We start from the raw sequence: 13,200 nt of genomic DNA on the forward strand, positions 1-13,200 counted from the left end.
TGTGCTGGCTGTGCCTGTCTGATCCTTGTCTCTGTTGCACCTCCCATGATCCTCCCTTCTCATCCTTCAGATGCCAGCTGCGAAAGCTTCTTCAGTGACCACTCTGTCCGAAGGAGATTTCCCCTCCGTGACTCACAGTCTCTGTATTCGGTTTCTTTCTTTCATGGCTTTTCCATTGTTATAGGTTATCTAGTGCATCCTAACATTTACTTGCAGACTTACTTCCCCCTACAGTATACCACTCGATGGGAGCAGAGACTGCTCCCCAATGGATCCCCAAGATATAAAAAAAAATTTCCCAGGACAGAAATTCCTACCATGACTCATGATGTTCCTAGGATTATGAACAGGAAAAGCCTATAAAATTTCAGAACATCAGGAATGAAGAATAGAATCCCAATGGGGTCACACACAGTTAGAATCCTAATGGCTTCTAATTCTAATGTGTCTACAATTAAAAAGAGAGAAACACCAAATACTCCAACAAACCTATTGCCATCCAGTCAATTCCAACTCATAGGAAAACAACAGGACAGAGGAAAACCACGCCATAGGGTTTCCAAGGCCATGCTACATCTTCCTCTCTCCGAAAAGCTGGTGGGTTTGAACAGTTCAGTGAGTGGCCAAGCGCTTAACCATTGCTCAGTTGAATAAATGTTTTAAAGAGAGCACCACAAGGAATACAACTCAAAACTTGCTTCCTTACTATGAACTCAACACTAAACCAATGTTAGCCAATGTTTAATCATAACAACTACCTTGCAGGGAAGTACTATTACTAACCTCATGCCTGCTGCTAGCTGTTAGAAGCACTAAATTGATTTTAACTCAGGGTGATGCAGGGTGTAGGGCAGAACAGCTACATGGGGGTCCCCAAGGCTCTAATTGTTTACAGGCAAACTGCCAGGCCTGCCTTCTGAGCCATCTCTGGGTGGGTCCAAACCAACCACCTGTCAGCTAGTGGTTGGGCATACGACAATTTGTGTCACCCAGGAACTTCATCATGCTGGAGATAAGAAAATAAAACTCAAACACACTCAAGTTCATAAAGGTAGGAAATTTCTTATAAATTTTTACATGACTGAAGATGTCTTTATTTCCTCCTCATTGTAACTTCTCTGGCACTCCAAAATGTGTACCTGTTCCCTCTTGTCAGCATATCTCTCTACTGAAATGAAAGTTTCAACTTCTGCTCTGGTACAACACTTATCATCCACACATCTGCTTCCTCTTTTGCAAAAAAAAATGTGTTGCAACCTTTCATTAACTCTTATCTCCTCTCCTGTTGTTTCTACCTAGATGAATTTACTTGTTTTTATTATCTGGCTATTACTTTATTAAGCTTTAGGAATAAAGGGAGAAAAATTAATCCACCATTTTTAACCAGAATCCAGATCTGACCTTCTCTTCCCACTCAATGCTCATGTAAAATCATTGAAGACTCCTCTTGCCAAGGATTATGTCTTGGTTCACAAAACAAAGTACAGAGGAAAGGATGGATAGGCTGCATTTGAGACATCTGAACAAGAATTAGAAAAACTGTAGGGAATTCTGGTGGCCTAGTGGTAAGAAGCTGTGCTGCAATCCCAAAGGTGTGCAGTGTGAATCCACCAGATGCTCCACTGGAGAAGGAGGGGCAGTCTCCTCCTGTGCCAATCAGATCTGATTCGATGGCACACAAGTTAAAAAAAAAATAAAAGTTAGAGGAGTTTAAAAGAAAAAGACTGGAGTGTTGACTGAGGATCCAAATAAGACAAAATTGTTGACAATTTCTTTTTTTTTTTTTTTTTTGCAATCTTTTCTCCATCTATCATGATGTTGCCTATTAGTCCCGTGGTGAGAACTGTTGTTTTCTTGATGTTGACATGTAATACATATTGAAGACTGTAGTCTTGGATCTTCTGCAGCAAGTGCTTCCAGTTTTCCTCATTTTCAGCAAGCAAGATTGTGTCATCTACATAGGTTGCTGATGAGTCTTCCTCTTATCTTGATGCCACATCCTTTTTCAAAAAGAGTCTAGATTCTCAAATGATTTGCTTAGTATATTAGTTGAATAGGTATGGAGAAAGGATACAACCCTGACGCACACCTTCTTTAATTTTAAACCTTGCTCTTTTCATACAACAGCCTCTTGGTCTAGGTAGAGGTTTTGCACGAGCACAATTAAGTGTTTGGGTATCCCATTCCTCTTGATGTTAGTCATAATTTGTTATGACCTACACAGTCAAACTCCCTGCACAGTCCATAAAAACAGATATGCTTCTAGTAATCTCTACTTGCAACCAAGATCCATCTGGTATCAACAATGACACCCCTGGTGCCATGGTCTCTCCTTAACCTAGCTTGACCTTCTGGCTGTTTTCTGTCAATGTGCAGCTCTAGCCATTTTGGGATGATCTTCAGCAATATTTTGTATACAGGTGATATTAATGATATTGTTCAGTAATTTCCACATTCTGTTGAATTAATTTCTTGAGAATGGTCATAGATATGGATCTCTTCTGTTCAGTTGATTAGGCATTTGTGCTCCAAGTTTCCTGACACAGAATGATGAGCACATGTACGGCTGCATCTGTTAGTTGAAACATGTCAACCGGTATTCCAGAAATTCCTGGGGCCTTAATTTTTGCTAATGTCTTCAATTTAGCTTGAACTTTTTCTTTTATTACCATTGACTCTTAACCATATGGTACCTCCTGAAACATTTCAGTGTCAGCCAATTCTTTTTGGTACAGTAACTCTGTATATTCCCCGCATCTTCTTTTGATGTTTTCTGGGTCATTCAATATATTGCCTGTAGCATCTTTCAATACTTAGACTCAAAGCCTAATTTGTTTTTCAGTTCTCTCAGCTTGAAAAATGCTGAAAGAATTCATCTCTTTTGAATCTCAGCTCTCTGCACATTCCATTATAATACTTTGCTCTGTCTTCTCAAGTTGCTCTTTGAAGTCTCTGTTCAGCTTTCATTGTAGCATCTCTTCCCTTTGTTTTGGATTCTCAATGCTCTAGTGCAATTTTCAGAGTCTCTTCTAACATCCATTTTGTTTTTTTCTTTCTCTTCTGTCTTTGTAGTGACCTTTTGCTCTCTTCATGGATGATATCCTTGATTTTAGCCCACAGCTCATCTGGTCTTCCATCTCTGGTGTTCCATCTTCAAACTTATTCTTCAGATGATTTTTAAATTCGTGTGAGATAGAACTCAAAGTCATATTTTTGTTCTTAGGGACTTGTTTTTATTTTCTTCCTCCTCAAATTGAGGTTGGGTATGAGTAATTGATTGTTTTGTTTGTTTGTTTTTTTGTACATGTACCTTCAAATCAGATCTGACTGGTACAGGAGGAAATTGTCCCTCCTTCTCCGGCAGAGCATCTGGTGGATTCAAACCGTGTACCTTTGGGATTGCAGTACAGCTTCTTGCCACTAGGCCACCAGAGCTCCCCTGAGTAATTGATTGTTTTATAGTTAGCACCTGGTCTATTTTGTTTTGGTTTGGTGCCATCGAGTCGCACACGTATGAACGACAGTGACCCTATGAACAACAGATCTGAACAGTGTCCTATCCCATGCCAGCCTTACAATCTGGCACACTGAATCCCTATGCTGTAGTGACAGTGTCAACCCACCTGGCCAAGGGTCTCTGCCCTTTTTGCCATCCCTCCACCTTCCCAAGCATGATGTCCATCTCTAAGGAATAACTTCTCCTAGCAACATGCCCAAAGTATGTGAGATGAAGCTTCATCGTCTTTGTCTCCAAGGAGCACTCTGGCTGCACTTTCTCCAGGACATACTGGTTTGTTCTTTCGGTAGTACACAACAATCTGCAGTTGCTGAGACTGTCAATTATTTCACCTTACTTGGATCCACAATCAATATACTTGGTAGCAGCAATCAGGAGATCAGGAGGTGCATTGCACTGGGAGTCTGTAGACAGGATCCACTCCAAATTATTGAGGAGTAACGATGTCAGTTTGAGGACTAAGGTGCGCCACATTCAGGCCATGGTCTTTTCCATCACTTGCTAGGCTTCTGAGAGCTAGACATTGACTAAGGAATGACAGAACACAATTTGATACCTTTGAAGTGTGGTGGTGGAAAAGAGTGAAGATCTCAAGGTCTGGTTTAGACTGATAATATTGAGCTTCTCCAATGACTCCTCCCATAGATTTAGTCAGTCTCATTCCTGGGCAGTCCATGAGGTGAGGTCCAAAAAGGTATTTGTGATGAATAAATCACTGAGTGCCAAAATACGATCATTCAATATCTGTCACCAAGTCTGTAGTTTCTGACAGTCACTTCTTCTTATTTCCAACTTTTGCATTCCAGTCACCAATTATCATTAATATATTGGATTGTAAGGTTCATAAATTTCAGACTTCAAAATTCGGTAAAAATCTTCACTTTCCTCCTCTTTGGCTTTAATTGTTGGTGCATATATTTAAACAGTAGTCGTATTAATAGATCTTCCTTGCTAGTACATCACTCATTCTAGACAGAATTTGAAATTGTCTTTTTAACTGTGAATGCAACACCATTCTCCCGTTTTTCTTTCCCGGCATAGTATATCATGTGATTGTCTGATCCAAAGCTGCCAGTGCCAGTCGGTCTCATCTCACTACTGCCTGGAATGTCAATGTTCAAGTATTACATTTTACTTCTGACAACTACTTTTCCTACAGTCATACTTCGTTGCTGTTAGGTGTCACCAACTACAAGTCACAGTGATGCTATGAACAATGCTTGTCACATCAGGTGGCATCCTATCTCTGTCATACTCGAGTCCACTGCTGCAGTCACTGTGTCAATCCACTCTCTTGATGGTCTTCCTCTTTTGCTGACCCTTTCCCAGCATGATGCCTTTTCCAAGGACTGCCTCCTCCTGATATTATGCCCAAAGTATGTGCACAATATCCTGCATCATTCTAATGATGCTTGAACCCATTGTTACACTCATGGTTTCAGTTCATCGTGTTAAGGGTTTTCCTCTCTTTCTCTGATGAACCTTTCCCAGCATGTCTTTTTCCAAGGACTGGCCTCTCCAAAATTTGCAAGACAGAGTTTGGCCTCTTGTAACAACATGTCCAAAGTATGCTAGACAGACAGAGTCTCTCCATCTTTGCTTCTGGATATTCAGACCTCCAAGACAGACCTGTCTGTGGCAGTTCATAGGATATTGAGTTGTTGTTGTGTTATGTGCTGTCGAGTCGCTTGCAACTCATAGCGACCCTATGTACAACAGCCCTAAACTCTGCTCTGTCCTGTGCCAATCACACTGTCTCTGACACTCCCATCCCGATTATCCCAGTCACTGAATCAATCCACCTCATAGAGGGTCTTCCCCTCCTGCGCTGTCTCTCCACCCTCCCAAGCATGATGTCCCTCTCCAAAGACCGGTCTCTCCTCACAACATGTCCAAAGTATGTTAGACGGAGTCTCAGAATCCTTGTCTCCAAGAAGCCACCCGGTTTAACCCTTTCCAGGACGAATCAGTTTGTTTTCCTAGCAGTCCATGGTATTCTCAATACTATTCTCCAGCACCACAGTTCAAAGGCATCAATTCTCCTTCTATCCTCCTTGGTCATTGTCCAACTCTTTTTTGTCAACATCAAAAAGGAAACGGGATTGCAGCACCTACACGGACCATTAGGTGGCACTGTTGTTGTTATGTTGTTATGTGCTATCGAGTAGTTTGCGACTCAGCAACACTATGTACAACAGCCCTAAACTCTGCTCCATCCTGTGCCAATCGCACTGCCTCCGACACCCTCATCCCGAGTACCCTAGTCACTGAATCAATCCATCTCATAGAGGGTCTTCCCCTCCTGTGCTGTCCGTCTCCAAGTATCTGTCCCTCCTTACAACATGTCCAAAGTATGTCAGACAGAGCCCCAGAATCCTTGTCTCCAAGAACCAGCCCAGTTTAAACCCTCTCCAGGATGAATCTGTTTGTTTTCTTAGCAGTCCATGGTACACTCAATACTGTTCTCCAGCTCCACAGCTCAAAAGCATCAATTCTCCTTCTATCCTCCCTAGTCATTGTCCAACTCTCTGATGCATAACAAGTGATTGCAAAGACCATGGACTGTATCAGATGCACCTTAGTCTCCAGAGTGACACCACTGCTCTTCAGTACTTTGGAGAGGTCCCTAACAGAAGACTTTCCCATGGCAATATGTCTTTTAATTTCCTGGCTGCTATTGCCAAGACTGTTGACTGTGGAGTCAAGCAGACTAAAGTTGTTAACAGTCTCAATCTCTTCACCATCCATCATGTTGCTGCCAATTGGTCCAGTGGTGAGAATCTTTGTCTTCTTGACATTGAGCCTCAATCCATATTGAAGGCTGCAGTCCTTGACCCTCTGTAGCAAGCACTTCAAGTCCTCCTCAGTTTCAGCAAGTAGGGTTGTGTCATCTGCATAATGCAGACTGTTGATAGATCTTCCACCAGTCCTGACGTCACACTTCTCATAGAGCCCAGCCTCTCGGATAATCTGTTCTGCATACAGGTTGAAAAGGTATGGAGATAGACACATCCCTGTCATACACCCTTCCCAATTTTGAATCATGCAGTGTTTCCTTGCTCTGTTCTGACGACTGCCTCTTGGTCCAAGTATAGGTTTCGTATTAGCACGATCAAGTGTTCTGGAATTCCCATTCTTCTCAGAGTCAGCCACAGTTTGTTATGATCCACACAGTCAAACGCCTCTGCATAATCAATAAAACACAGATAGCCATTCTTCTGGTGTTCCCTGCTTTCAGCCAAGATACATCTAACATTAGCTACAATATCCCTACTACCACAACCCCTTCTAAACCCAGTCTGGACTTCTGGCAGTTCTCTGTTGTACAGGTGGCACTACTGATTCCAAAACCATTTAGCCCTAGTGCTGCAATGCTTACGCACTCAGCTGTCAACTGAAACGACAGTGTTCAAATCCACCAGGCACTCCACACAATAAAGGTGTCGCAGTTAGCTTCCCTAATCATTTAGAGCCTTGGAAACCCTTTGGGTCAGTTCTACTCCATCCTACATGGTCATTGAGTCAGACTCAACTAGACAGCAGGAGATCTGGCTTTGACTAGTGTAGCCAACAGGTCTTAGGTGGTGCAAATGGTTTGCACTCAATTACTAACCTAAAGGTTAGTGGTTCAAACTCATGCAGAAGTTCTGCAAAAGAAAGGCCTGCAGATCTGCTTCTGTTCATATGACAATCAAGAAAATCCTATGGAGCAGTTCTATCTTGTAGCACACAGGGTTGACTTGAGTGGGAATTAGCAATGACTTTGGTCTTTTGTTGCTGTTGTTAGTGCAGCCAAAGTGGAAAACGAAAAGACAGCTAACTGTAGGTAGCTGCTACAGATGAGTACCTCCCAAGGCCGAGTTATTTCACCACAGAAAGAGCTTCAAGATGCTATATTAAAATTAGAGAGTACCTGGAAAACCCAGAGAGGATTATAAAGCCTCATCACCTAATCCCAAACACCAGTTCTCACACCCCAGACTTAGCCCATCCGAATTTCTAGGAATGGCACCCTAGAATCTATTTTTTATTAATTTCTCAGTGGTCCTGACTGCATATTAAGTTTGAAAACAACTGAAATAGAATACACTACATGTTTTAAATACTCAAAACATATTTGAGTAGTTACAAGACAATAATGGAGGAGCAGTCAGTCTCTTGCTGCTGACAAAAGGAAGAATTTGTCCTCCAAATAATAAAAGTAATTCCTTAGAGTTAGTATTTTTCTAAAAGTTTTCCTAAAAATATCTCATTTGAGTATCAGCGGTAGCTACTCCTGGAATCACTCTTCACATGGAAGTCAGCATGGTATATGTGCACAGTGACCGTTCTGCATCCTCTAACCACACGTACTGTTCTTGAATGACTTTGGAGTAAGCCCCAGCATTCAGTGTTTTCCTGATCAGGTCACAGATATGGTGACTTGCTCCTGGACATCGAGGGACTCCAAAAACACCTGCAGTAAAAGACAAATATCCACTTCTTCAATAGTCAAGCATTCATGGTTTACTTATTTCATGTCTGTCCTTCCACTACCTGAATGAAAATAGTAACCTTACCTGTCTTATTCCCATAATATAGTTGTTGCTGTTGTTATGTGCCATCGAGTCATCTCATAGCGATCCTATGTATAACAGCCCTAAACCCTGCTCTATCCTGTGCCAATCAATCTTATTGTCTTGAAAGTTATTTCTTTAACTGGCATTTGTTTAATATTACACTTTCACTAAAAAAAGTTTCCTACCTCTTCTTTCACCTAATTCTCTCAAAAGTCTCACAAGATGAGCAGTCATATTTTAGTGTCCCTCATTCAGGAAAAAAGGATCTAAGACAGCAAACTGATGTGAAATTGTTTGCCCTAAAGTAACAATTAACCGACTAAACCTAGGCTTCCTAATTATAAGCAGAATCCTCTGCCCCTACATTATACCAGCTGTACCTACCATCTTACCCACTGCATTCAAGTTAATTCTGATATACATGATGAAAAGAATGAAGTTGGAAATTTTATTTTACTTGGACCCACAATCAATCTCATGGTAGCAGCAGTCAAAAAGAAATCAAAAGATGTGCTGCCCTGGGCACATCTGCTTTAAGAACTTGTGAAGATGATTCAGGATAAGGCAGGGGTTGGTTCATTCTGTTGTCCATAGGAGTTGTAGTAGACCGAAAGGTAGCTAACAATTATTGAATATGAAACACTACCTAGAGGGTTTCTAAAGCTTTACAGATACAGGTTACCACTTATTTCTACTGCAGAGTGACTGGTGTGTTAGAAATGCCAACCTTGGGGAGGCATGAGAGCCAGAGGCCTGGGGGCGCCCTTCTCCGTTTGCCTGCTACGGAGCCACGCGCATCTTCCATGGAGGCCAGAGAGGAACCGCTGCTGCTGGCTGAGCTCAAACCCAGGTACCCAGGTGTCCCCACCAGTTTGACTGGAAGTCCAGCTGCAAGACATGGAGTGTTGCCTTCTCCCCATATGGCCCCTGGTTCACCTGGTCTCAAGGACACTGCATCACCAAGCTGATCCCCTGGCTGCTGGAGGAGCAGTTCATCCCCAAAGGACTTAAAGCCAAAAGCAGAGGCTGCACGAATGACCTGAAAGGGCGAGGCAGCCCGAAGGAGAAGACCCTGGACTGTGGTCAGATCGTCTGGGGTCTGGCCTTCAGCCCGTGGCCCTTGCCACCAGCCCCCACTGCCTGACATTTCCTGCCTGATCCTCCCTACAGGGCTCAATGATGGGCAGACCAAGATCTGGGAGGTGCAGACAGGGCTCCTGCCCCTGAACCTTTCCAGCCACCAGGTTTCATCAGAGACCTGAGCTTCACAGTCAATGGCAGTTTGATTCTTGTTTCCGCATCTCACGATAAGACTCTTTGCATCTGGGACCTGAATAAACACAGTAAACAGATCCAGGTGTTATCGGGCCACCTGCAGTGGGTGTACTGCTGCTCTGTCTCCCTGGACTGCAGCATACTGTGTTCTGCGGCTGGAGAGAAGTCTATCTTTTTCTGGAGCATGAGGTCATACACACTCAACCGGACACTCGAAGGTCACCAGGGCAGGGTGGTCTCTTGTGACTTCTCCCCGACTCAACCCTGCCTGTCACTGCGTCTTACGACACCAATGTGATCATGTGGGACCCCTACATTGGCGAGAGGCTGAGGTCTCTCCACCACACCCAGCTCAAGCCCCCAATGGACGACAGTGATGTCCACATCAGCTTGCTCAGGTCTGTGTGCTTCTCCCCCGAAGGCCTGTACCTTGCCACGGTGGCGGATGACAGACTCCTAGGAAACTGAAAACACCAATTGCATTTGCTCCCATGACCAACAGCCTCTGCTGTACATTTTTCCCACACGGTGGCATGATCGCCACGGGGACCAGAAATGGCCATGTCTAGTTCTGGATGGCACTGAGGGTCCTGTCGTCGCTGAAGCACTTACGCCGGAAAGCCCTCCACAGTTTCCTGACCATGTACCAAGTCCTGGAACTGCTGATCCCCACGAAAATGAAAAAGTTCCTCACGTACAGGACTTTCTAAGCAGCTCTCGGTGGAGTCATCCACGCTTGCTCGGTGGTGGGCACAATCTTCCTGGCAGAGGTGCAGCTGGCATGAAACAAGCCAGATGGTTGCTCTTGGATGGAAGTACTGTTTGGGATCAAGAAAACGTCACAAAACTAGATTCCAATGGACAAACCTTGGGTCTTGTTCTCCGGCTGGGGAAAGGCACCGGGGGACAGGATAGCCTTTGCTTGGCTGCAGAACCCTGCCCTTAAAGCCATGTCCATGCAATGCTGAGCTGTTTACAGTTGTAAAGTGCAGTGACTGGTGTATTTCTGTTGGCAAAATAGGTTGTCAGAGCCTTCTCTTGAGTGTCAGTCAAGCTGCAACACCTGGGTGATGGCTGTCAATGTTGGGTTTCTCATTTGAACACAGGGGGGGCTTGCCAAGAATTTTTTCGTGCTGTGCTCAGCGTTGCTGTGATGGTGGCATGTCCTGTCCTTTCCCCGGTTCCCCTTTGACCAACAGCATCATTCTCATGGAGCTGCTTGGTATGTTAGCTTCTCCAATTACATGTGAAATCAGTGGCTGTGTTCCGGACTGATAAAAAAAGACGCTAACATTGTTCATTCTTACTGTAGGGGGTGTGTGTGAGTCATGTGTAGGAGGGGACAACCTGTGTAAGGTAATAAAAGGATGTATTCTTCAACGCATGAACTTTGAAGCGGCCACTGGCTTTGCAGCTGTGGGCCAAGGATTTGCATCCTAATTTATTTGTTATTTTTCTCAACCTCTTTTAAGGTACAATTGTGGTTGTTGTTGTTTTCTTTTTGGTTATCTAAAAACCATAGTCCTTGCGTCAAACCATTCGGAGGAGCTGCTTCTTGAATCGTGTGGAGATTTGGTGTCGTCATCACATCAGTGAGATCTGTCTGTGCTGCTGAACTCACTGGACTGACCAGTTTCAACTCCTATCCCCCTCACCCCCATTCAACGAGCAAAGAGCTCCTCACAGGCTCTGTTCTCCTTTGGTGGTGCCAGGTTAACCCAGCCAATATGCTTCATTCCAGCAAAATCTGCCTTAGGAGATTTTAAATTTTTATTTTACTTTTTTTTTTTTTACTTTAAATTGAAAATTTACAGAGACTTAGGGTTCCCAGTCATTCACTGCTGCACTTTTCTTCCTGCCTACCCCCACCCCAATTCACTCTTCTCCTTGCAAAGTAAAAGAAAATCTTTTTCATTGTTATACAATCCCTCCCCCCAAGTACACTCAGCTATGCAGCCTTCTCTCTGGATTTCTGTAACAACAAGAATACCCATTCATATGTCCCTTTAAGACAGTTCTCTCCTTCATCTGTTTCAATGCAATATACATCATTCCTCCCTCCTTTTCTGTCTTCCCTCAACCCTGATGTAAGCCCCGTTTTACAACAGTGGCCCTACGAAATATTTATCCTTTTGTGACTGAGATATTTCACTTAGCATAATGTCCTCCAGGGTCATCCATTTTGCATAATATTTCATAAGCTCCTTGTTTTTCAATGCTGCATTGTATTCCATTGTGTGAATATACCAGAGCTTCTCTATCCATTCATTTGTTGATGGGCACGTGGGTTGTTTCCAGCTCTTTGCTATTGCGAACAAAGCCGCAACAAACATGGGTGTGCATGTATCTGCTTGGGTGGCAGTGATGGTTTCTTTAGGGTTAATTCCCAGTAGTGGAATTGCTGGGTCAAATGGTATTTCTATTTGCAACCTTTTGAGAATGCGCCATACATCCTTCCACAGTGGTTGCACCATTTTACACTCCCACCAACAGTGAATAAGGGTTCCAGTTTCTCCACAACCTCGCCAGCATTTATTGCTTGCTGTTCTGTTAAATTTTGCTATTCTTACTGGAGTGAGATTATATCTCCTAGTTGTTTTATTTTAAATTAAAGAGACACGTGACACTGTATCCTTTGACTCTCTTACTGGGTTCTCTTGTGGAGACCAGTTTATGTTCTAAGATTGTTAGAGGTGCTTCCTCTACCACCTCTGCTGTTGAATTGTTTTCAAACTGATGATTTTCATTGAAGGGGGGGAAATAAAACATCAGTTAAAAAGAAAAGAAAAAAAATGTCAACCTTTTATTTGGCACTGGAATGCTTTAACCACTGTACCACCAGGCCTCTTTGTATCCATCCTACCAGAGACAAACTTCTAATACACAGACAGCTTTTCCCAAAAGCAAATAATGATACCTCAATAGAGCCACTTTTACTTTAAAGTGGTTGATCTCTATTGCTAATTTTATAGACAAAAAGGCTTAGGGACTAAGCTTCCAAAAGACACTGCCATTAAAACAAGTATGAGATATCATTTCATCCTAGTAACAACAGCATAAATTCAACAAAGTAGCAAACAATAAAAGCTGGAGATGTTATGGAGAAAATGAAACCCTTATTCTCTCTTGGTAGGAGTGTAAAATGGTACAACCACGCTGGAAGGCAGTATGGCAGTTTTTTCAAAAAATTGGAAATAGAAATACCATTGGACCCAGCAATTCCACTACTGGGAATAAACCCTAAAGAAACAAGAACTGCCACTCAAACAGATATATGCATGCCCATGTTTATTGCTGCATTGTTTACAACAGCAAAGAAATGGAAGCAATCCAAATGCTCATCAACAAATGAATAGATATAAAAACTGTGGTATAGTCACACAGCACTGAAAAACAAGGAACTCATAAAATATTATAAAAATGGGTGGCATATTGCTGAGTGAAGTATGTCAGTCACAAAAGGACAAATACTGCATAAGGCGATTGTTATAAAACAGGGCTAACGTGGGGTCTAGGGGAAAACTTAAGAGAGGATAAATAATGTACACTGAATTGAAACAGATGAGGGGAAGAATGGTCTAAAATAAATACATGATTATATATTATTTGCATGACAACCATCCAGAATAAGAGATGCATAACAAAGTGCACGTGAGGGCGGGGCGGGAAGGAAGGACGAAAAGGGGGAACAATTAAAGAATCTTTTAAAAGAGAAAAGTGACAGTAAGAATAGCAAAATTTAACAGAACAGCTAGCAACAAATGCTGGCGAGGTTGTGGAGAGACTGGAACCCTTATTCACTGTTGGTGGGAGTGTAAAATGGTGCAACCACTGTGGAAAGCGGTCTGG

At 42.9% G+C, this 13,200-nt stretch overlaps 1 protein-coding gene and 1 pseudogene across 1 annotated transcript in view; one reads left to right on the top strand and one right to left on the bottom strand.

Annotated features, from left to right (window-relative positions):
* Positions 1–13,200, bottom strand: part of PPT1 (palmitoyl-protein thioesterase 1) — a 34,615-nt gene that overhangs the window by 13,113 nt on the left and 8,302 nt on the right. The window contains exon 5 of the mRNA XM_006886502.1: positions 7,871–7,973. Within this exon, the coding sequence (XP_006886564.1) occupies positions 7,871–7,973 (103 nt within the window). The remainder of the gene's footprint in view (positions 1–7,870; positions 7,974–13,200) is intronic.
* LOC102843382 lies at positions 8,880–10,061 on the top strand (annotated as a pseudogene).

This window comes from Elephantulus edwardii, unplaced genomic scaffold (genome assembly GCF_000299155.1).
Source record: "Elephantulus edwardii isolate Elephantulus edwardi_28Jun2011 unplaced genomic scaffold, EleEdw1.0 scaffold00049, whole genome shotgun sequence".
NCBI classification, from domain to species: Eukaryota; Metazoa; Chordata; class Mammalia; order Macroscelidea; family Macroscelididae; genus Elephantulus; species Elephantulus edwardii.